This window comes from Phoxinus phoxinus, assembly GCF_949152265.1.
Source record: "Phoxinus phoxinus genome assembly, chromosome: 9".
NCBI classification, from domain to species: domain Eukaryota; kingdom Metazoa; phylum Chordata; class Actinopteri; order Cypriniformes; family Leuciscidae; genus Phoxinus; species Phoxinus phoxinus.
In genome coordinates this window covers 31,124,279-31,150,689 of record NC_136884.1, presented here as the reverse complement: position 1 = coordinate 31,150,689, position 26,411 = coordinate 31,124,279, and the positions used below count along the sequence as shown (strand labels likewise).

General features: G+C 35.9%; 1 protein-coding gene across 1 annotated transcript; it reads right to left on the bottom strand.

Annotated features, from left to right (window-relative positions):
• Positions 1-200: 200 nt before the first annotated feature.
• Positions 201-26,411, bottom strand: LOC307004665 (interferon-induced very large GTPase 1-like). Its single transcript, XM_079624057.1, has 2 exons — positions 26,096-26,411; positions 201-5,802 (listed from the first exon to the last, which is right to left on the bottom strand). Exon 2 carries the CDS (start codon positions 5,732-5,734, stop codon positions 995-997), a length of 4,740 nt encoding a protein of 1,579 aa, XP_079480183.1. The 5' UTR covers positions 5,735-5,802; positions 26,096-26,411; the 3' UTR covers positions 201-994.

The window sequence follows — 26,411 nt, the reverse complement described above, 5'->3', positions numbered from 1 at the left end:
ATTGCCTCCAATGTTAAATGGGTCCATGGCCAATTCTTTTATAGTCAAAAACTCGAGAGAGGAACCATTTTAAAAAAAATGTTGTCCACCACTCTTGTTCATCCAAAACAAACTACAATATAGACTCAAGGTGTTAAATACCGGAATTATCCTTTAATACACAACCAACACCATCAGATCACTGTTTCTATTTGTTCATCTGTTGTTATAACTCATGTACAGCAGTCAAACAAAACATAAAGTTATTAATTTAAGGGTGAAGAGCCCAACTAAAACACACACTGATCTCCATAATGGTGACTTTAATTATGGTTTTCTCCTTCAGCGATTCTGCTTGTTAACATCAGGTGTCTTCAATGTTGGCAATAACATATATTTTGTAAATTTTACTCATTTTAAATGGTTAACATTTAAGGAATTAATTTGATTAATTATTACTCAATTCTAATATGTTAAATTTAATTAATAATATTGCTTGTAATCTGTTGCCTCATTTTTATTAATTAGATATAAATAAAATCTATGTTTTCATTTTTACAGTGCAGACACCAAGTATCAACATAGGAATTATCCTTCAGTAATTCTGCTTGTTAACATCAGGTGTCTTCAATAATGGTCACTTTAATAACTTTAACACTCTTCAGTGTTCATTTAACACTCTGATATTAACACTTTACACTCTTGAGGGAAGTCTCAAATAATCTCCTAGGAGAGTTAACTTAACACTGGAGTTTTTGCTGTGAATGAGTGTCTTTAATGATTGCTGCAACCGGCTGTTTACAAACAGAATAAAACGTTTTCTTCTGTGTTTCTTTGTCACTTGTTTTGTTGTTGAATTTCAAGGCAAGTTCTTTGTCTTTGAAAGAAATTGTTTTCATGATGTTTCCTCCGATAATCAATCTAAATCTCCAGGTATTGCTAATAAATAAAACTAATTTCATTTAAACTTTGTTTCTCTCAAAATGGTTTTGATATTCTTGGGTTTTGTATTTATTTATCTGAAAAACATCATTCTCATTGGACCATCCCATTTCTTTTCCTTAAAAGTGTGGTTTTCATCTAAACTTTTAATTGCGTTCTCTTTTGTGCATTTTCTCCAATATTCTGGTATTTTACCCATGCCCTCAAATGTTTTACTGTAGTGTTTTTCCAGATCTTTCTGGAATCTGCACACAAACCACTTCCAATAGGGAAGATCAGAGAGGTTGGGGGTGATGCTCCAGTTAGCAAACCTTTCTCCTGCTCTTCTGTATTCTTTATATGGAAACCACTCACCTGATGAGTTAAAGGTTTTAGAACTGGTCACAACAGTTGAGCAAAACTCTGTACAAAAATGTTGTGTTCCTTCGTAATAGAACATATTGAGTCCATTAATACGATGGAAAGGAACACTGTGATCTCCATCATGCTTTTCTATGGTGTTGGTGCAAGTAGCTCCACAGAAAGGACACTGAACCCAACAGCACTGGCAGAAGTGATCAATCAGAAGCTCATCTGGTCTGTCCTTAAAGTCCAGCTTCCATAGAAAGTCATTGAAATGATTTCTTATATCAGAAATTTCTTCTGGAAGTTCTTTTCTCATCACATCTTCTAGGAGATTGAAATCATCAACATCATCATGTTTGACTCCACTGAGGTATTTTTCAGAGAAGATCAGCTCATCTGAGAGCTGCTGTGTGAAACTCTTTAACCACAAACCAACATCTCCTCTGTTCACTTGAACATGTTCAGTAGATTTATGTGCTGCGTCCATGATCTTCTGCTGCAGGAGTTCAATGTTCTCCATCTTGGGTAAAACACTGTCACTGAACTTATCAAAGATGTACCGACTGACTTCATCTCTGATGAAACTCTTGAAGTGATCTCTGGGATTATGAATGTAGTCCATGTATTTGTCAAAATCCTCCTCTTCTGCCAGTGTTTTCAGGATGTGTTTCTCCAGATTTGATCTGTTTCCATTCAGTGATTCACAGTTTGACCTAATTTCATCTGCCAGATCTCTGGCAGTCTTCTGGTAGACACTCTGCTCAATGGGCTCTTTGAGTTTCTGACAGATGATCTCACCAAAAATGGCAGCTGATGTTGCTCCATGACAGTATTTCTGGAAAACACTACAGTACTCTTCTCTCTTCCTCTTCAAATAGAGAAAAGGATCGTTAGCTTCCCTGAACAGTCTGTGTTGGTCAGTGAATATCTTGTTTGCTCTCTTACTGATGGAAAGAACCAAATCCATGAAGAATTCATTCTTGAAAACATATTTCACTCCTTCCTGATGTTCTGTTACTCTCTTCTTGATGTAACCTGTGAGTTGTTGAATGTAGCTGTTGTTGTAGCCCATCTTTGAAATGTTAAATGACCGAATCATTGTGTGTGTCTGCTGTTCAACATCTGTGACTAATGATCTTATTTGAATTTCATCATCTTTAGAGAGACTGTAACCAAACATCTCTTTAGCTGATTTGTAGGCATTTCTGAAAGCTCTTGTCAATCCACTGGATTTCTTTAACTGAACATAATTTGAATAACTTGACACAGAGAAAATATCCCTGCTCTCCTCCAAGAGGTCTACAGGAGCACTTTCATAGATGTCCCTGATAATCTTTCTCACATCTCTCATTATATCAATGTCTTTGATCGGATGAGTGTCTCTTGTGATCTCATTCATCCATTGTTCCCAAAACAAATCAAACTCTTTCTTCAGCGTTTGTTCATCTTTTGCTTTGTCTTTGAGTTTTAAGGCAAGTTCTTTGCTCTTTTCATAGAGAGTGTTTTCTTGATGTTTCCTCTGAGCATCTATCTTTTTCTTCAGGTCTCGCTGCTGGAGAATCTCATTTAGTTTCCTCTTTGTTTCTCTCACAATGTTTCCCTGAACATCTTTGATTTTGATTTCAAATGATGTTTTCCAGTGAATCAGTATATCTACATCTGTGTCTTTCTCAAAAAATTCTGACATTGATTTCTCCACTTTATCACTTGTCTCCTTCAGTTCTCTTTGAAGATCAGTTTCATCAACCTCATTGATTGCTTCATTTTCTATTTTGTTGTGTAGTTTGTTCTCAATTTCCAGAATGGCGCTTTGAAGACTCCAGGACCAGTTCCTGTATTCAGTCTCCAGTTTCCTGTAGGCTGAAATCTCCAGAGAATTCCTGAAGCTCAACACAAATCGTTCATTCAGTAAAGCCTCCCAAAGATCTGTAATACGATCTTTTATGTGTGCCAGTGTCATTTCAAATGAATTTGCTGCATGAGACACAATAGTTTTCTTGAGTTCTTGAATATTCTCACAGTAGTTTGGGTTTGGTTGTGCCATGGGTGGGCTGCCATCCCAGAGCTGAGCGAAATACTTCACATCATTCTGAACATCAAATTGAATGACATCGCTGAAACATTCTGCATCACAGACTTCATCTTTAGCAGCAATTTTTGTCATCTCATCCAGTGTCTTCTGCAGTCGTCTCCTTCCCTCCATGTTTTTCTCTCCAGCTGTGACGTCTGAAACGTTCTGATGCACAAACACACAGCTTGGATTCAGTCTGACCTTCTTCATCCTCATGAAGGCCTGAACAACAATCTGAAGAATATCTTGCAACTCAGATGGGTTTTCTCCAAAGATGTTGATCAGTGTCATATTTCCAAGACCAACAACAAATGTGGCCAATTCATTGTCATGATGCCTTGTTGATCTTCCAGTCAGTTCCAGAGCACGAAGACCCTCAGTATCAACAACTAGAACATAATCAAAGTTCATCTGTGTCTTCATCTCGTCTGAGACTCTGACCAGCTGCATGAAAGCTCCTCTGGTTGTTCTGCCAGCACTGACGGCAAACTGGAGTCCAAACATGGCGTTCAGCATGGTGGATTTCCCAGAGCTCTGAATTCCTAAAACTGACAGCACAAAGACTTTCTGGTCTCCCAGTTTCTGGATGAGTTTATCTAGAATAGCAGAGATCCAGATCACAGGAACATGAGCAGCATCTCCGTCCATCAGCTCCAGTGGAAATCCAGAGATCATCATCTCTGCTGCAAGACTCGGGAGAGAAGAGAAGTGAACCTGCAGATCTTTCTTGTTCTTCTTCACAGATGAACATGATTCATAGATCTGACCGATCTCCCTCATGATGTGCTCCAAACCAAAGGAAGCAGCTTGAAGATCCTCAGATATTCTCTCAAGTTCTGCTTCTTTTTGAGCCTTTAGATGTTCAGATTGATCTTCTTTCAGGTTTAGGACTTTTGACCATATTTCATCATACTTGTGATGTAGATCAGGAAGTTCAGTTGAGATATAATCATCCAGGAGGATTATGAGCCATTTAAGGAAAAACATATTCTCAAGTTCAGTATGTGAGTTCATTTCTTTAATAAAGCATGTCATAAACTTACTGATGTCAGATTCATGCTGCTGTTGACGGATTTTCATCATCTCTGCTTGTTTTCTACTGATGTCCATTTCTATCTCATCTCCTTGAGGACGGTGTAATTCTTTGTTCTTCTGACTCCACTGATGCCACAGTTTCCCCTGATGAGGCAGAACTAATTCTTTGATTTCTTTCAGATCTTTCTTCTCCAGTAAACTCATCATCTGCTGTGCTGCTTCTCTTCCTCTCTTGCAGTCATCATCATCTTCCTCGTCTATTCTGATGTCTGATGTCTTACAGTGTTTGGATAAATCTTCAAATCTGAAAGTGGAAGATGATTCTGAGAGACAATCATTTATTGTTCTTCTGAGTTCTTCAGATACTTCTGACTGACTTCTGTCTTTCAAACCAATCTTGTATTTTCTATTTCGTGTCTCATTGACAGTTGATTTATCCTCAGTAAAAAGACAAATGAGTGGCTTTGAGTCCTTGTACAGGTTTTGGATCATTGCTGCATGTCTGTCATTCCTGTCCAGTCGTGGTAGAAGAACAACATTGACTGAGGCCATTTCAGTGAGGATCTGCAGCTGTTTCTCATGGTCTCCTGCATCACCGTGTAGATTACAGAACGCAACACAGTCAGTGAATTTATCGTCATTTGTCCCAGAGGGGCTGAACCAGGCGATCTCCACCACTCCGTCCATCAGGACTCTGGTTCTGCTGCTGCCTGGGCAGTTCCTGTGAAAGAACGTGTTGTGTTTCTCATTGATCAGACTGTTCATCAGCTCAGACTTGGATGAAGACACAGACACAGAGCCAAACCTGAAGAAAGACACCATTGGAGTTTTTGCCTTGTAGATCGGGTGGTTTTGACTGATGAACTTGGTGTTTTTCATCTTCCAGCTCTTGTTGATTTGTCTGAATGTCCAGAGAGGAAACTCGATCTGTTGTGTGAATGGATTAGGAACAAGCAGAGGCAGAGCGTACTGACACTGGGACAGTTTAGAGACCATCAGCTGCTTCAGGAAACTGTCAGCACAATGAAATATGGCCATCTGAACATCCATTGGGTGGATTCGCTCAGACTGACATGTTGCTTCATTAGAAAAAATCATTTCTTTGAATATATCACCCTCATCTTCAAATGAGTCATTGTCTCTTTGTTGTGTGTGATCGTCCTCATTGGTCTTTTTAGTTTTAATGTATCTCGCTCTGTAATCCATCATCAGTAGTTTTTGTATGAAAGTCTGAATCAGATCCTCTTCAGCATAAGACTCATTGGACTGCAATGAATGTTCAGATAACTGATGAACCTCTGCAGCCCTCAGTTTATTGAGGTGTCTGCCTTCAAGATGAAGTCTGCAAAATAGATTATTCATTTTTTCAGTCTCTTCCTGTTGTCCGTATTGATCTAATCTGAGTGCTGTTTACAAATCCATATTTTACCCTGTTGAATAAATAAAGAACATTTAATTTGGATTTAAAGAACAATGCACTGTAAAAAAAATACCAAATTGCAAAATGCTCTTTTAACAAATGTAAAATAAAAAAGTACCTTACCACAGAATATTTAGCATGCACGAGTTTATTATTTTGAGTGAAATAAACAAGAATGTATGCTCTAAACATATTGCTATCAAAAGTTACAAAAAGCACCAAATTGAGATATCTGACCAAATCATTTAATTTTTAACAATTTAGCGCAAGTTCCCAGCATACATTAATACACAAATCTCAAATGTGATGATGATCAACAATTGTAATTCAGTAAAAATATTAACTCTGAACTATATGACAGCTGAAAGACAGCAGAAATCAAGCCAGTTAATGCAATCAATGATTCATTTTAATAATAGTTATAATCCCCCCCCCCAAAATGACAGAAATAAAGTCAGTCTGGTTAGTAATAAGTGAAGCTGGTAATGCTGTTTGTGGAGTTGTTTATTCCTCCTCTGCTGAGAACTTTACAGGTTTATTGTCTTCTTTTATCCTCAGTTGATTTCATCTAAGACTGTGGCTGAACAAACCAGAACAGAAATCATTGAATCATTGTCACTTGGAAAATGGCGGCGACGACGTGGTGTCGCAACTTGGCAGGTGCTATGACTTCACACAGCAATATCCCCAGTGTTAAATTAACACTCCTCAGTGTATATATGTGTCCACACTATAGGGTGTTAAAATGAACACTGAAGCAGTGTTGAAGTTAATGAGATAATTAAAGGTGCTGTATGGCGTTTTCAGCGGCATCTAGCTGTGATGTTTCAGATTGCAACCAATACGTTTACAAGCGAGTGCTCGTGCGCGTGCTTTCTTTTGTTTTTTATTATTATGTGGAGTTTGTGTTGGAGTCTGTGTTGTGCTAGTCGTTTCCTAGTATTAGCAGACTCCATGTCATAAAGTTGCAGTGTTGTCGCTGTTGAGTGCAAAGTCAGTAGACGAGGCGAGAGGACGAGACGCTCGGGAGCGCGCATGCAGGTCTCAGTCACGCCACTGGATTTCGCGGCAAATCCGACCCGGAGCTTCACATAGAAATAGGAATACTTGCTTTCAGAGGTAATAGCAAAACCCGTCAAGTGGATCATTTGATTGTGAGATTACAACCCCTTCACACACAGGCAATAAAAAATGGATTCATTTTAGTAGAAAAACTCCATACAGCAACTTTAAGTGATTAATTGAGTGATGATTGAACATTATTGAAGACACTTGATGTTAATAAGCAGAATCACTGAAGGAAAGAGAACTACTGACTTCAAGTCATTGCACATTATTGCAAGTATTATTACCAGTTAGACTTTATTTCTGTCATACATCTACACACGGTTTTATTTAGATTTAACAGAAGTTTAGATGGTAATGTTTTCTGGAATGTTTTGTATCAAGTCACCATTATGGTGACCAGTGTTTACTTTAGTTGTTCTCTTGACCCTTTACTTTTTACTTTAATTTATTGTCTGGCTGCTCATACTCTATGTGTATCAGGTCATGATGGTTATGTGTCGATGATGTAATTACATTCGTGTAGTGTCCTAATTCATTCATCTCACTCAACATTATAAACTAATTATACAAATGTTTTCTTAATTTTCCATTATAGTACTTTAATAATCAGCAGACTTTAGAATCACACACAGACATCAATAATCTACATATGAATCTCAACAATGGTGGCAATCACGCAGTGCATGATGGGAGCCACCAATCAAAACACATCCATGGTTCCCATCATGCATTGCAGGATGAATAAATTATGCAACTGAATTGTCCTGTAATTGTCATTGTTTTTCCCTGTTTGCTTTTATTTTGCTATTGTTTTGTTATGACTTTAACCCTCAGGGGTCTGAGGTGTTTTCTGGGTCCTGGAGGTGTTCTGACATGCTCTAACATTTGTGCTTATTTCTGTTACTTGTGACATTTTCATGACTAAAGTATTATTACACTGCATTCATCACAAACTCTGCTACAATAATATGTCAGCAGCATGTATGTAAAAGTTTGTAGTTTTGAGATAATAACATTTATGCGTGGTTTGTGAAAATGACCAAAAAAAAGTCACTGAAATAATGTCATGAAACACAAACTAATTATTTCTTCGCAAGGCTTTTGAAAATTGTATCACGTAGCCTAGAATATTTGCTCCAAAACTATGTGAAAATCATCCTGAATACTCATTCAGATAAGACAATATATTGATTTAAAATTTGTATGACATGTTTTGTGTAAGAAAGCTTTATGCGAGGAGGCGTTAACCACCATGAATATTGAGTGTTTCACACCTGAGAAAGACAAAGGCCCTCCCATAATGGCCCTATTAGGAGCTCTCAGGCACTATCATTACATTACCTTGCACAAAGAATGAGGAGATTTAAAAAAGAATGGCTTTTTGATTGTTTTAATTTATTTACAACACAACATCATCCAAAGATACACAACAAATGGCAAAAAAGCACATTATTTAACACACTGAACTAAAGACAGAGACTTAACCAGTCACACACCTTTCCTTTCCTGAAACATAGTGCATACCTGTCATTTCCAAGGTGTTTGATTTTTCACTTTACCTCCTCATGCTCATGTTGAAGTCAGCAGGACGGGTAGCTACCTAAAAAAAAAATATATATATAAAAAAGCTGTGAACATGCTGATATCAAGAAGAAACCAGGGCTGCATGATTGTGGGAATACATTTTAGATTTCTGGTGAAAATTCCTTTTTAAAATTTACAAAATACACACACACACACACACACACACACATATATATATATATATATATATATATATATATATACATATATATATATATATTTGTTGTGCCTTGTAGGCATATACCTGCAGGGCTGAATCAAATAATAAGAACAATAGTATAGCAGGCATAGTTAAAAGGGAACACTTCAGTAACACTACACTAGAGAAAAACATATTGATTATCATATTACTTCAAATGTTTACAATCGATATGACGTTATGAAATGAGATTGGAGTAAAATCATGGTGCGTTTTGCTTTTCAAACGCGCGTCGCGCGAATAACTCACAGCGCGTGCAGGGAACATTCACTGAAGCATCGAGCAACAGTTCAATGGCAATATGAAGTTTATGCAACAATAACACTAACTAATATAATTCAGAATTATTTCTTACCTTAAAATCGTTCTTGTCTTCAAATCGCGATCTTCTTCTTCAGATGTAAACCCAATAATCTCACAGCATGTCTTCCAAACTCGACGACTGCAGAGGACTGATAAAGTTTGCCGCTTTGTTGTTGAGGTAATGGGGGCGTTCGTGCGACGCATGGACGATTTGCATCTCTATATGTTTTGCGCGTGTGGGTGTGGTCACATTATAACTAATGAGGAAGGGTTAGAGAAACTGAATATCTTGTTGGTTTTATACAAATTACTTAAACAGAGAATATTTGTTTTCGTTTTGAATCAGATAATTTAAAACTACACACTTAAATTATTATAAATATATAGAGCTCACAAATGTGTGACAAGTATTCGCTGAGTTTTTTTAATGTTTAGAGACGTGCTCAAGAAAAAAAAGTTCGCGAGACGGAGAGGCAGAAAGCACACCCTGTTTAATTTCTTTATTTTACAAAAGCACAACGTTTTGTTTTGATTGTAAGTGGACACATACAAAAGTAGACATCTCACAGTTTCTTTTTTCATTTTTATTAAGTCTGTATGACCACAAATGACGGAGTATTTTAAGTTTATTCAGCTGCTATGTGAAAAAAAACGCGCAAATCACGCCGGCGTGATTGCCGACCCCAGGAGGTTAATAGCTTGTTTTGTGAAGTTCAGAGTTGATCAGTTTGTCACTAGTTTGTTTATTGTCACAATTGTTGATACTCATACGCTGACTCTTGATGTCTGTGTGTCTAAAAACAAAACCTTCTGTGCAGATTTCATATAGCTGTTGGATCTCAAACTGTAGAATTTCAGGGCTAAAATCACCAATACCAAAATGAGACATCAAGCTTGTAGTAAAATATTTAGACTCTGAGAAATATCAGTGACTGAGGTCACTACAATATGATAATGTCATCCTCAAAACATATTGTGAGCTAAGCATGTTTTCTCTCGTAGTAACAAATGTGCTTTATAAACACAATGTCTGAACAGGCAGAGAAAAAAATAACCTGAAAAAGGCAAGGGTCAATAGCCCAACTAAAGCAAACACTGACCAAACACTGGTTGTATCTCTCTATTAGTGTTACTGGATCTTAGTGCTGCATTTGACACCATTGACCACAACATCCTTTTAAATAGACTCGAACATTATGTTGGCATTAGTGAAATTGCACTAGCATGGTTTAAATCATACTTATCTGACCGTTATCAGTTTGTAGCAGTAAATGAAGAGATGTCTTATCAATCACAAGTTCAGTATGGCGTACCACAAGGCTCAGTACTAGGACCGCTGCTGTTCACTCTGTATATGCTACCATTAGGAGATATCATTAGGAAACATGGAATTAGCTTTCACTGTTATGCTGACGATACTCAGCTCTATATTTCTTCAAAACCTAACGAAATATATCTAAATTACGTCATATGCTCTCAATGAATAATGCAGAACAATTAGTTCATGCGTTTATGACCTCAAGGCTAGATTATTGTAATGCTCTACTGGGTGGTTGCCCTGCACGCTTAATAAACAAACTACAGCTAGTTCAAAACGCAGCAGCTCGAGTTCTTACCAGAACCTGGAAGTATGACCATATTAGCCCCGTTCTGTCAACACTGCATTGGCTCCCTATTAAACATTGTATACATTTTAAAATATTGCTGATCACTTACAAAGCACTAAATGGTTTAGCTCCGCAGTACTTGAGCGAGCTCTTAACGCATTATAGTCCTTCACGTCTACTGCGATCTCAAAATTCCGTCCAGTTAATAATACCTAGAATATCAAAATCGACTGCTGGCGGTAGATCCTTTTCCTATTTAGCACCAAAACTCTGGAACAGTCTTCCTACCATTGTCCGGGAAGCAAACACACTCTGTCAGTTCAAAGCTAGATTAAAGACACATCTCTTCGGCCTAGCATAAACATAACACATTATAGACTTCTATAGCTCAATGTTAGGCTGCATAGTTTAAAACAGCCGGGACCGGGAACCCTCCCCGTAAATCCTGATGTACTTGGTACATCATAAGAAGGATGGCGTCTACGCTAATATTAGTCTCTCTGTCTATCCCGAGGTTTACCGCTGTCCACCGGAACCAGGCCGTATCCAGATCTGATGAAGGACCAGCTCCAGGACACGACGACGCCGCTGACCTGAAGTGTCAACCAGTCTCTCCTCCTCTCCACTCCGACTTCACCCAACCGGAACTGGACAAATACTCTGATTCATTCTGAACTTCATACACTGTTCACTCATTGGCCAGAGAAGAACTGGCCCCCGACTGAGCCTGGGTTCTCCCAAGGTTTTTTTCTCCATTCTGTCACCTGATGGAGTTTTGGTTCCTTGCCGCTGTTGCCTTGCCTTCTGGCTTGCTTAGTTGGGGACATTTAATATTCAACAATATTATAGATCTGCCTTAAGGGTGGACGATGATGAAATTGTTTTTTGTGTTGTTTTCATGTTATCACTGTGAAGCTGCTTTGATGCAATCTGTATTGTAAGAAGCGCTATATAAATAAAGGTGACTTGACTTGACTTGACCACCATAATGGTGCCTTAAAACAAAGAATTCCATAACACATTACCGTCTAAACTTCTGTTGAATCGCAAGAACTTTTGTAGATGTATGATAGAAATAAAGCCAAACTGGTTAATAATAAGTGCAATAATGTGTAATGGCTCAAACTGAGCAATGTTGATTTAACACTGGGGATTTTGTTAAACTCTGCAGGAAAGTGGATCTCGTGGTCCAGAGTTGCGGACCCCTGGCAGGAATAAAGGTATTCATGATTACTACAACGTTGCAGGTACACAACAAAATCCCCAGTGTTAAATCAACATTGCTCAAGTTAAAGTTAATGAGATAATTAAGTGATTAATTAAGAGATGATTGAGCATTAGTGATGAACACCTGAATCAATGAAGGAAAGAGGAACACAAGAACTACAACCGACTTCAGCCACAGCCTTAGATGTCTACAAACTCCACAAACAGCATTACCAGCTTCACTTATTACTAACCAGATTGATTTGATTTCTGCCATGCTTCTACGGAAGTTATTTTTGAGAATTAACAGAGGTTTAAATGTTGATGTTTTATTGGTAAAAATATAATGCCACCATTATAGAGATCAGTGTTTGCTTTAGTTGGGCTGTTGACCCGTCACTCTCTATGATATATTTTGTTCTGCAACAACATATATAATGTTTTAAAAGCAGTAAAATCAGACTATGATAGCATATTATTGGAACCTGAACTTATTGAATGTAAAGTCACTAATCAGTGTTTTGACATTAATATATTTGAGGGGTTTGCCTTGTCTACCTTGTAAAACTACATCCATCATTTATTGTGTGGAATTTTAAAACTGTTCTGCAGGTTTTACCAAACTCACATACAACAAAAATCAGCATACGAATCTCAACAATGGTGACAATAACCAAAAAGTTTCATGCTGCAATGCATGCTGTGTATCATAATTTGAAAAAAATCCCAGCATGCACTGCAGTATGGATAATTATTGTCACCACTGTTGAGGATTGTATGGTAAGTGTTGATGTCTAAATGTATTTTTAGCAATTGTTTAAAAAATTTTTTTTTTTACACATTCACTATACCTGGAGCTCAGTCTATAACCATAATAAAATAATTTTGTGACAATTGACCTTTAACAAATATCTCTTTATGAGTTTTTACTTAAAATTCTTGCAACCATAAAGATTGTAATGTATTTGAATTTTGCATTGTGTTTATCATGAAACACTATTGCAAATGCTTAAAGAAGCTTGCTTTGGAAATGCAATGGGTCACGAGATCAACTAAAGCAAACATTGACCACCATAATGGTATCATAATTTTTTGATCACTTAAACATCATCAACTCTCAACAATCAATTCCGTAGACTTGTGACAGAAATAAAGTCAGTCTGGTTAGTAATAAGTGAAGCTGGTAATGTTATTTGTGGAGTTGTTTACTCCTCCTCTGCTGAGATCTTCACAGTTTTCTTCAATTTGATTTCAACTAAGGGTGTGGTTGAAGTCAGTTGTAGTTCTTGTGTTTCTCTTTTCATCCACAATGATGATTATAAAATCATATAATTTATAAATTAAAAAACCATCATCACCTGATCTCATTTCACTTTAGCTTTCTTTGCTGCTGCAAATGTGTTTGACAAACACACTGTCACAGCAGCAAAAACGACAAAAGATATATTAAGAGTTAAGAGCCGAACTAATGGAAACACTAATCACTGTTATGATGACTTCAAATGAAACCCATGTTAATTCTCAATAAAACTTTTGTAGACATCTGACAGAAATAAAGTCAGTCTGGTTAGTAATAAGTGAAGCTGGTAATGCTGTTTGTGGAGTTGTTTAATCCTCCTCTGCTGAGATCTTCACAGAGTTAATGTCTTCTTTTCTCTTCAGTGGATTTCATCTAAGGCTGTGTCTGAAGTCAGTTTTAGTTCTTGTGTTTCTGCTCGTCTCTTTTTCTGTTCTCTTCTTTCCTTCAGTGATTGTGCTTGTTAACGGGCTTTACTAAGGCTGAAATAACTCCATATTTAATATACACAAACTTTGTGGCTCAGATAAGGTCCTGTTCTGGTTTATTTCTTTGCTCTTGGCTGACATGTGGCATTGCTATGGTCTGCTTGTGGCCCAGATCTGGCAAACAGGAGCGGTCCACTTAAGTGCCATCATTCCACGCGGCATGTGGGCCAGATCCGCATTCCACAAGTGCCAGACGTGGGCCGGATCTGGGCCGAAACAATGTTGCTATCTGGGACAGCTCGTGATCTATGGCCCATAAATAGATATTTCTTCGTCCTATGGCCCATCAACAGATATATAGACTACATGCATTGTGCGTCCATACCCATTAATCGCCCATCTTTGGATAATGTATGCTAACACAGTTGTTTTTATTTTTTTAGGAATGTGTTTGCATCACACTCTCCTTCTCCAGCACCGCAGACGCAGGTGTCATTCAGTCCTCAATCGAGAATGATGGTAAGTGCACAGACGTAATATTTTACTGATGAAATGTAATTGTGTTTACAATATACATAATATACTCGTCATAATATACAAGTAGGGCCTACCTATTCTTGTGTGAAATTACAAAATCGGTTGTCTTTTTCTTAATCCATGGCCATAGTGATTGATAGCGATAATAATACAGTTTATTTGATTGTGTTATCAACAGATGTGACAATGAACATGTCCAAGCAACGGTCCCGAAGAGAGCCATGGCAAACAAGCAACAGGTCCAAGTCCACCCTGTCATGGAAAACCGAGACTGATGTTGACATGGTTGCACAGACTGCGTGATTCCTGCCCGGGAAACTGGACCGCAAGTGACCTCTGTTTACTCACATTCGCCCATGAGTCTGTTTGTAACAGTATACACTACCTTTCTTTCTTTTTTTTAAAGGATGTGTTAAGTTATAATGTTAGGAAAGATTTCTATTTTGAATAAATGCTTTTCTTTTTAGTCAGTGAATCCTGAAAAAAATATCACAGGTTATAAAAAAATATTAAGCAGCACAACGGTTTCCAACATTGATAATACCTGATTATCAAATCATGATATTAGAATGATTTCTGAAGGATCATGTGACACTGAAGACTGGAGTAAGGATGCTGAAAATTCAGCTTTGATCAAAGAAATAAATTATATTTTAAAGTATATTAAAATAGAAAATCATTATTTTAAATTGTAATACTATTTCACAATATTACTGTTGTTTCTGTATTTTTTATCAAATAAATGCTGCCATCTTCCAAAAATATTAAAAATGGTAAGGTGTCCAAACGTTTGACTGGTACTATATGTTTATATATGTACGGTAGCACTGTGGTCTTGTGAGGCACAACATTTAGTTCCTCCACATAGAGGAATTACAATAAAAACAGATTAAAAAACAAAACCTTTGAATGTCCTCTCATTCTCAGATTCTCCTCTCTGCCTCACAGCACCTTGATGGGGCATTAGCCATGGATGGGGGAGTGTCTATTGTCTCCCCTCATTCATATTCATGGCCATCAACACCCCTACGCATAAAGCAGTGCTGGCACAAAAACTGACTTGCAAAGTTTAAATCATTATATTGTTGTTTTGTGAAAAAGTGATCAGAATGATTTTCACATCATTTTGTAGTAAACATTCTAGCCTACAAGAATGGTAACTCAAAAGTCTTGTGCCAAACTATTCAGTATGAGTTATATGGGTTCATTGCAGTGACTAATTTTTTCCCAAAACGTACTAACCACGCATAATATTTTTTTTCTATAAAATGCAAACATGTAACTTCCATTTTGCTCACATATTATTGTAGCAGAGTTTGTGCTGCAATACAGCATAATTATGTGTTGGCCAAAGGTATGTTGTAAGTAGCTGAAATAAGCACAAATGTCAGGGCATGTCAAAACCCCTCAGACCCCAGGGGGTTAATGCTTGCAAGACTTTTAAATGAAACTCATAAAGAGATATTTGTTGAAGGTCAATAGTTATAAATGTATTATGTTATTTGGGTTACTGATTCAGGTATAGTAAATGTGTAAATAAAAAGTTATGTTAAACAATTGTCAGTGCTAAAAACGCTTCTGTAATTATAAACTTAGACATCAACACTTACCATACAATCCTCAACAGTGGTGACAATAATTATCCATACTGCAGTGCATGCTGGGATTTTTGTCAAATTGTGATACCCAGCATGCATTGCAGCATGAAATTTTTTGTTTATTGTCACCATTGTTGAGATTTGTATGCTGATTTTTGCTGTATGTGAGTTTGGTAAAAACTGCAGAATAATATCTTGCATGCACTTAACAGTTTTAAAATTCCACACGATAAACAATGGATGTAGTTTCACAGGGTAGACAAAGTAAACCCCTCAAATGTATTAATGACAAAACACTGATTAGTGACTTTACATTCAATAAGTTCAGGTTCCAATGATATACTGTCATAGTCTGATTTTACTGCTTTTAAAACTTTATATAAGTTGTTGCAGGATAAAATCTATCATACAAAGTGACGGGTCAACAGCCCAACTAAAGCAAACACTGATCTCTATAATGGTGGCATTATATTTTTACCAATAAAATATAAACATTTAAACATCTGTTAATTCTCAAAAATAACTTCCCTAGAAGCATGGCAGAAATCAAATCAATCTGGTTAGTAATAAGTGAAGCTGGTAATGCTGTTTGTGGAGTTTGTAGACATCTAAGGCTGTGGCTGAAGTCGGTTGTAGTTCTTGTGTTCCTCTTTCCTTCATTGATTCAGGTGTTCATCACTAATGCTCAATCATCTCTTAATTAATCACTTAATTATCTCATTAACTTTAACACTTTTAACACTCTGTAGAATGGGACAATATGTACTTGAGCAATGTTGATTTAACACTGGGGATTTTGTTGTGCACCTGTAACGTTGTATTAATCATGAATACCTTGATTAGCTTGTTCAGGTGTGTTTGATTAGGGTTGGATCTAAACTCTGCAGGAAAGTGGATCTCGCGCTCCAGAGTTGAGGACCCCTGTACTACACAGAGCCGTAGTTAACTGACAAGCTGAGCCATATCGCATTAATTATCGCAGGCGATACGTCCGCGACAATTATGCGATATTGCTCAGCTTGTCAGTTAACTACGGCTTGGTGTAGTAAATGACGCTACATCTGAAAGCAGGTGATGGCGATTCAATACCACTCAAGGAACCGGCTTTACTGACGAGATGCGCCTAACAATCTCATGCGATATATCGCCCAGCCCTACACGGCGGCATCCATTTTGTAATGTACAAAATCTGCGTCACCTTCTCTGCTCTGTCTCTTCGTGTAAAGCCCGCCCCAACGTTTCTGATTGGTGCCGCGATTTCGACGGATTGGAAATGGGTTTCAATGGGCTCTTTGCCAGACCCACTTGCAGAGCAAATCTAAATTTGCCGGAAGTGGTCTGGGTTTTCCCAGGCTACATCAACATGTAAAACTGTTAATTCTCAATAAGACCTTCTGTAGACGTGACAGAAAAAAAGTCAGTCTGGTTAGTAAGAAGTGAATCTGGTAATGCTGTTTGTGGAGTTGTTTAATCAGATCTGGAGAGATTTAATGTCTTCTTTTATCTTCAGTTCATCTAAGACTGAGTCTGAATAAAGTTGTAGTTTGTGTTCTTATTTCTCTCTCTTTCAGTGCTTGTTCACAGCAGGAGTTTGAATGATTGAAAGAATGTTTCAGGAACATGTTAGAAATCAACGTTCCTAGACTGTTTAATTAATTTTAAAAAAAAATGCAGTTGAAAGTACATTTGAGGAACATTATACCTTTTAAAACACGTCCCTCTATAACGTCAAGAAAACTGTAAATTTTTCACATTCCCAGAACCAACACTGAATATTTGGAGAACATTCTTACAACAAAATTTTGTTCCACAAAATTAAATTACAATAAATCAAACTTAATTATTTGTTCTGTGACTAGAGCTTTTAACATTCATTGCTGGGGGAAAACATTTCCTGTTAATGTAATCTGTACAAGTAGTTGAAACTAATATAATTTGACAAGCAAGTTGACAAAAAGATTGAATCCAATATTGGATGATAATATAGCATAATGAGTGATTTAAAAGCTATTTTATGTCGGTCATTTTTGACCAGGAAGATGTGTAAAAATGAAAACATAGATTTTATTTATATCTAATTAATAAAAATGAGGCAACAGATTACAAGCAATATTATTCATTCAATTTAACAAATTAGAATTGAGTAATAATTAATCAAATTAATTCATTAAAAGTTAACTATTTAAAATGAGTAAAATTTACAAAATATATGTTATTGCCAACATTGAAGACACCTGATGTTAACAAGCAGAATCACTAAAGGAGAAAACCATAATTAAAGTCTCTATTATGGAGATCAGTGTGTGTTTTAGTTGGGCTCTTCACCCTTAAATTATTAACTTTAAGTTTTGTTTGGCTGCTGTACATGAGTTATAACAGCAGATGAACAAATAGAAAAGGTGATCTGATGGTGTTGGTTGTGTTTTAACATAATCATTATTTAACAATCATTTACCATGAATCACTGAACTCATATAGAGTCTAACTCATGAGTTAGGTTAACTATATCAACTATAGCAGTACTGGCCCTGTACACCATAATATTATTAACTTTTACAATTTAATCCAAATTATTTCTAAAAAGTTTCCATTGTTCAAAAAAGAGACACACAGACATCAATAATCAGCCTGTGCATCTCAACAATGGTGACATTTATAAAGCATGTTGCAGTGCATTCTGGGTGCCACGAATCAAAACTCATTCATGGCTCCCATCATGCATTGCTGCATGAATAAATAATGAGCTTATGATCAGAGGTGATCTGTTTGTCACCATTGCTAAGATTCATACGCTAAATCTTGATGACTGTGTGCCTAAAAAAAACTGTGTGCCTAAAAAAAATTATGTATATTTTTTATTTTTATTGATCGTTTGAATTTCATTGAAAAGGCTAAAAATATCGTACAGCTGAAATTAATAAAATAAACCTAACTCGTGAATTGGACTCTATAAGAGTTCAGGTCAAATGATTGTGAAATGATGATAATGTTAATACACAACCAATACCATCAGATCACCGTTTCTATTTGTTCATCGGCTGTTATAACTCATGTACAGCAGCCAAACAAAACTTAAAGTTAATAATTTAAGGGTGACGAGCCCAACTAAAACACACACTGATCTCCATAATGGTGACTTTAATTATGGTTTTCTCCTTCAGTGATTCTGCTTGTTAACATCAGGTGTCTTCAATGTTGGCAATAACCTACATTTTGTAATTTTTACTCATTTTAAATGGTTAACATTTAATGAATTAATTTGATTAATTATTACTCAATTCTAATTTGTTAAATTGTATTAATAATATTGCTTGTAATCTGTTGCCTCATTTTTATTAATTAGATATAAATAAAATCTATGTTTTCATTTTTACAGTGTATGTGCCATTTTGTACAAAATAAAAGTTTTTTTTAAGTTTTTCAAACCATTTTTCCTGGTGAAAAATTTAAGTAGAGTAGACCTGTGTGATCAACAGTGCCAATTTTCTTCATAATTAATTTAATATTTCCAAAAATATTCAAAAATAATGTTTTTTTTACTCAAAAAATGAGATGCCTACAGATAAATGAGGCCTACGATTAATCAGATGCAAATAGAAATATAAAACCAGTCCTAATTGAAAGAGACATTTTGACCCGGGAAGATCACAATTGTTAGAACTTTGTTAAAACATTTTGCACACGTTGTCACACTCGCTGTTGAATAGCCTACTTGATATGCAAGATTTGCAGTTGGCAGTAAAATAGGCCTACTCGACTTACCCAATAGGAACGGCTGCGGTTATCATCATCTGTGATGTCGCAACCCAAGCACACTAAATGCGTCTCTATTGCACGCAGGAACGAATACAGAGTCTCCTCAACGTATTGAAGCACGCGTCCGAGTGAAGAAGACTGTATCCGCGCCAATGATCGCAGCGTCAATGAGCACTTTGATCACTTTTCAGCGCTAGATCGTCTCTTATTTAACAAACGAATGAAATGAATGCTCTGCTGCACTGTTAGCCCTTACTGTAGAAAAAGCCCAAATTCTTACAATATCATACCATTTTTCATTAAAACGGTAATGGAATATACCTACAGGAATATACTGTGAATTAACACCGCACAAAGTCGACACTCAGAGGCTGTTTTCCCAATTGCACCCTATACCCTCATTCACTATTCCCTACACTAGTTCACTAATATAGTCCACTTGACTGAAAAGAAGTGAGTGAATTGAGACACTGATGAACACCTGATAAGCAGAATCACTGAAGGACAGAGAAACAAGAACAGTAAAAAGAGAAACACAAGAACTACAACTGACTTCCTGCCACACTGAGTGTGAAACCAGTTTAACATTATTTATTTCAAGTTCTTGTTGAGAATGAACAGGGATTTAGTTAATAATAAAGTTTGTTGTCACCATCCCACAAAGCAAAATGATGTCCAAAAGACGTCTTTTCAACGTCTTTGTCACAAAAGTCGGACGTTGATAAGACGTCCACTGAGGAGCCAGAATGAAAGTTTTTATGACGTCTTTTTTTGACGTGTTCTGCACGTCCGATTTAGACGTTCACCGAACCTTTGTACAAGATTAAAAACTAGTTCAAATGTGGCCATTGTGGACATACTTTCAACATCATGTATGGTCTCATTTAGACATAATCACTTTGACTATTGCTGTCAGATGATCTTAGTGAGAATTAACAGAGCTTTAGATGTTGATATTTGTTTAATTTGAAGTGTCGCCATTGTGGGGATCAGTGTTTGCTTTAGTTGGGCTCTTGGTCCCCTTTCCTTTTAGATATTGTTTGGCTGCTTTATCTGTGTGTTAATAAAACACAATTGTTGTGATAGAGAAAGCAAATAATAAGTAAGATCAGGTATTTACAGCATATTGATGATGATGATGAAATCATCTCAAAATAAACATTTAATTTTTGTCAGATGCTTTGGCATTCATAACCACCAACCTTATGGAGCTGCAATATTGGCACCAAAATCACTCAAATTATCACTTATTTGAAGCTGTATAAAGAGCATGTGCACATGATGTTTTGAGCAAATGTATAATGTAGTCACACACAGACATCAATATTTTGCATATGATTCACAACAATGGTGACAATAAAAAAAGCTTCGTGCTGCAATGCATGATGGGTACCTTAATTCTCAAGCTTTTTTTGTTTTGATTGTCACCGTTGTTGTGATTCATATCCAAAATCTCTATGTCTGTGTGTGACTTTTTTTTAAATTGCTCAAAGCATCATGTGCACAAGTTTTTTTTCTACCTTAATACAAGTGATAATATTAATGCTATCGTCATCAATATTGCAGCTTCACAAGATTGGTGGTTATGAATGCTAAATATAAGCACAAAACTTTAAATACAATATTTGTGACAAAGACTTCTTTTGGACATCATTTTGCTTACTGGGAAATTTAGCTAAATATTTACAACTCACTGAATTATACATTGCTTACTGTGAACATATCTGAAAACATATCACAAATCCTACTACTCTAAATTGTTCCTAACATATCTGCAATTGACTAAAATACACCTCAGTTTTGTAGTTGTCATTTGATTTACAGAGAACAGACAACCTTTATTTCTGCAAGCTGCTAATCCTGTGTAACTGGATCTGCATAACTGGTCTTCCTGCTAAAGAAAACAACAGCAAAGATGACGTCAGACAAACTCAACTGACTCAAAATACTAGGGGTCCTATTTTAACGATATAAGCACATGGTCTAAAGCGCGTGGTGCAAGGTCACTTAGGTTGTGTCCGAATCCACTTTTGCTAGTTTAACGACAGGAAAAATGGTCTGCGCTTCCAGCACATGTTCTAAAAGGGTTGTCCCTATTCTCTTAATGAGTATTGGGTGTGTTTTAGGCGTAACGTGCAAAAAAATAATCAGAGTCCCATTTCCTTTAACCCTCATGTGGTGTTCAAAACCCTATAACACCTGTGGTCTTCCCGGGTCAAAATGACCGGCCTATAAAAAATAGCTTATAAATAGGGTTGGGTACCGAAAACGCGGTGCCAATAGGGAACCGGTTCCGATGTAAACGGTAGTAACCAGACCGAATAAGAACAAAAATTTCGGTGCCTGATTTCGGTGACTGACTTTTTCTAGCACCCCCTGTAAAATATCTCATGGCAGGAATGTTCCATACATATAAATAAAACATCTTGAGTTAACCACACTGTTAAAACTTACCGAGTTTTTCTTACAGTAAAATACTTGCAACACTGTTGCAAGTAATTTACTGTTAATTGTACAGTTCTTTACTGTAATCTACTCTTTCTCCTGATCTTCTCCTGGACTGAAGCGCAGGCTCTACTCTTCAGCACAACGGTGACCCAAAAAACGTTTTACAGTAAACTACTGGCAACAGTGTTGCCAGTATAAACCTGTTTTATAACTTACAGTTTATTACTGTTTAAATACTTTTTGTGGGTGTGTCTTTTTATCTTACACTGTTAAACCTTTCAACCCCACAGGAACATCCGCACTACAAAGAGTAAATAGTAACATTGACGCAGTGTTGCAGTGAGATCATTAAGAGAATATGTAAGTGATTGTTGAACATTAGTGATGAACACCTGCTGTTAACAAGCAGAATCACTGAAGAAAAGAGGAACACAAGAGCAGAAAATAGAGAAACACAAGAACTACAACTGACTTCCAGCCATTACACATTATTACACGTATTATTAACCAGTATGACTTTATTTCTGTCATACGTCTACAGACGTTGGGTTTGAGATGTTTAATTGAAAATGTTTGATTTGAAGTTACCATTATAGAGATCAGTGTTTGCTTTAGTTGGGATGCTGATGCTAACACATTTTTTTTTCTTTTGCTGCTTGAGCTGAGTTTTTGCAAGTCACACTTGTGCACACACACAGTTTGTGAATGATTGTGGTTATATTCACTATCATGACAAAATCATTACATAGGCTGTCCATTCACTAAGAAGTTAATTCTCACTCAAAAGTGTTACGTTACCACCACTGTGAAACAACAGCAACAAGGAATAATTTATTTAAAACACCAGCATAACCAAAAATATCAGAGCTACTCTGTAATACATAAACACAGAGATATCACAAATTAGAACATGCATCTCAACAATGGTGGGAATATTTGTTTTTATTATTATTCATGCAGCAGAGCATGCTGGGAGTTTTTTACTATCCTGGAACCCAGCATGCATTGCGACATGAAACTTTTGACCGTCACCATTGTTGAGATTCATATGATGATTGTTGATGACTGTGTGTGCAAGACTCAAACAAGAAAAAAACAATTTAAATCAGATTTCAATAATCTTCAGTTGACCTGATTACAGAAATATTGCTGGATTTCATGTTGTAAATTATCTGATAACTGGTATTAAACCCATAAATACATGGCTTACATGCAACAAAAGAGCAAAAAGTCACTCTTTATGATTGATAATGACATCATCACAAAACTAGAAACATCTGATCAACTTCCCCTAGACTTTTTCTTGCTGTAACAAGTGTGCTTTATAAACTCACTGTTACAACATCCAAAGAGAGACGAATGGCAAAGAGTAAAGGAACAAGAGACCAACTAAAGCAAATACTGATCTCCATCATGGTGACAACAAACTTTATTATTAACTAAATCCCTGTTCATTCTCAACAAGAACTTGAAATAAATAATGTTAAACTGGTTTCACACTCAGTGTGGCAGGAAGTCAGTTGTAGTTCTTGTGTTTCTCTTTTTACTGTTCTTGTTTCTCTGTCCTTCAGTGATTCTGCTTATCAGGTGTTCATCAGTGTCTCAATTCACTCACTTCTTTTCAGTCAAGTGGACTATATTAGTGAACTAGTGTAGGGAATAGTGAATGAGGGTATAGGGTGCGATTGGGAAAACAGCCTCTGAGTGTCGACTTTGTGCGGTGTTAATTCACAGTATATTCCTGTAGGTATATTCCATTACCGTTTTAATGAAAAATGGTATGATATTGTAAGAATTTGGGCTTTTTCTACAGTAAGGGCTAACAGTACAGCAGAGCATTCATTTCATTCGTTTGTTAAATAAGAGACGATCTAGCGCTGAAAAGTGATCAAAGTGCTCATTGACGCTGCCATCATTGGCGCGGATACAGTCTTCTTCACTCGGACGCGCGCTTCATTCCGTTGAGGAGACTCTGTATTCGTTCCTGCGTGCAATAGAGACGCATTTAGTGTGCTTAGGTTGCGACATCACAGATGATGATAACCGCAGCCGTTCCTATTGGGTAAGTCGAGTAGGCCTATTTTACTGCCAACTGCAAATCTTGCATATCAAGTAGGCTATTCAACAGCGAGTGTGACAACGTGTGCAAAATGTTTTAACAAAGTTCTAACAATTGTGATCTTCCCGGGTCAAAATGTCTCTTTCAATTAGGACTGGTTTTATATTTCTATTTGCATCTGATTAATCGTAGGCCTCATTTATCTGTAGGCATCTCATTTTTTGAGTAAAAAAAACATTATTTTTGAACATTTTTGGAAATATTAAATTAATTATGAAGAAAATTGGCACTGTTGATCACACAAGTCTACTCTACTTAAATTTTTCACCAGGAAAAATGGTTTGAAAAACTTAAAAAAAACTTTTATTTTGTACAAAATGGCACATACACTGTAAAAATGAAAACATAGATTTTATTTATATCTAATTAATAAAAATGAGGCAACAGATTACAAGCAATATTATTAATACAATTTAACAAATTAGAATTGAGTAATAATTAATCAAATTAATTCATTAAATGTTAACCATTTAAAATTAGTAAAAATTACAAAATGTAGGTTATTGCCAACATTGAAGACACCTGATGTTAACAAGCAGAATCACTGAAGGAGAAAACCATAATTAAAGTCACCATTATGGAGATCAGTGTGTGTTTTAGTTGGGCTCTTCACCCTTAAATTATTAACTTTAAGTTTTGTTTGGCTGATGTACATGAGTTATAACAGCAGATGAACAAATAGAAACGGTGATCTGATGGTGTTGGTTGTGTTTTAACATAATCATTATTTAACAATCATTTACTGTGAATCACTGAACTCATATAAAGTCCAATTCATGACTTAGGTTAACTTTATTAACTATAGCAGTACTGGCCTTGTACACCATAATATTATTAGCTTTTACAATGTAATCAAAATCATTTCTAAAACGTTTCTCTTGTTCAAAAAAGAGACACACAGACATCAATAATCAGCCTGTGCATCTCAACAATGGTGACATTTATAAAGCATGTTGCAGTGCATTCTGGGTTGCACCAATCAAAACTCATTCATGGCTCCCATCATGCATTGCTGCATGAATAAATAATGAGCTTATGATCAGAGGTGATCTGTTTCTCAACATTGCTGAGATTCATACGCTAAATCTTGATGTCTGTGTGTGCCTAAAATTTTTTTATATATTTTTTTTTTTATTAAAATATGTAAATTTATTTTTTATTTGTATTGATTTATTGAATATTATTGAAAAGGCCAGACATATTATGCAGCCAAAATTGATAAAATAAACCTAACTCATGAATTAGACTCTATATGAGTTCAGTGATTCAGGTCAAATGCAAGTGAAATAATGATTATGTAATAACACAACCAACACCATCAGATCACCTTTTCTATTTGTTCATCTGCTGTTATAACTCATGTACAGCAGCCAAACAAAACTTTAAGTTAATATTATAAGGGTCAAGAGCCCAACTAAAACACACACTGATCTCCATAATGGTGACTTTAATTATGGTTTTCTCCTTCAGTGATTCTGCTTGTTAACATAATATATTTTGTAATTTTTACTCATTTTAAATGGTTAACATTTAAGGAATTAATTTGATTAATTATTACTCAATTCTAATATGTTAAATTTATAATAATATTGCTTGTTAACATCAGGTGTCTTCAATGTTGGCAATAACATATATTTTGTCATTTTTACTAATTTTAAATGGTTAACATTTAATGAATTAATTTGATTAATTATTATTCAATTCTAATTTGTTAAATTTAATTAATAATATTGCTTGTAATCTGTTGCCTCATTTTTACAGTGTATGTCTTATAATTGCAAAATTACTGTTTTCAAAATACACAGAGTAAATTTATTCAAATTTACATATTATTCATTTCATAATTGTTAATACAATAATTGGTTAAAGGTTAGTTAATACTTTGTAAGTGCCAAGTCAGAAAATCAAATCAGACTTTTCCAATAAAAAGTAACATTAGACGTCACATCTCCTAAGTAGGTATTCGTTCAAAAGTATTGTTTGATTTTATTTATCATGTATTTCTGTTGCACTGAAAATCAAGGCAAAATCTCTGTTCCTGGTATGGAAAATTACTACTCTTTGATTCTGATTTTGACCATTAAAATATATTGAGACAATGAATATTTTTAAAACAAATTAAAAAATATATATATTCTGTGAAAAGTTCAAACCTTAGTGTGGAAGTCTGTGTGTGTGTTTATGTCGTTAGTCCGTCTCCTAAAATGCAAATAGCAAGTGAAAATTCTCAGCTGGCCTTTATATAGACATGTGTAAACCACTTGTGTTCCTTGAAATCACATGACATACCTCAAAGTGAAAGTATTTATGTGATTGAACATTTAACCCCATGTTGTGTTTGAGTCATTTTGAAAGGTAACTAGCTGATTGTTTAATATGCCTACCTGTACAAGTTGGAGGGGGTGAACACTTGTACAATGCAATGGCAATTCGTTTTTTTGTTGCAATCATACATCATTCAGAGATTTG

Coding starts and splice junctions, on each gene's coding strand:
- LOC307004665 (XM_079624057.1), bottom strand. CDS start 5,734: ATGAATAATCTATTTTGCAGACTTCATCTTGAAGGCAGACACCTCAAT.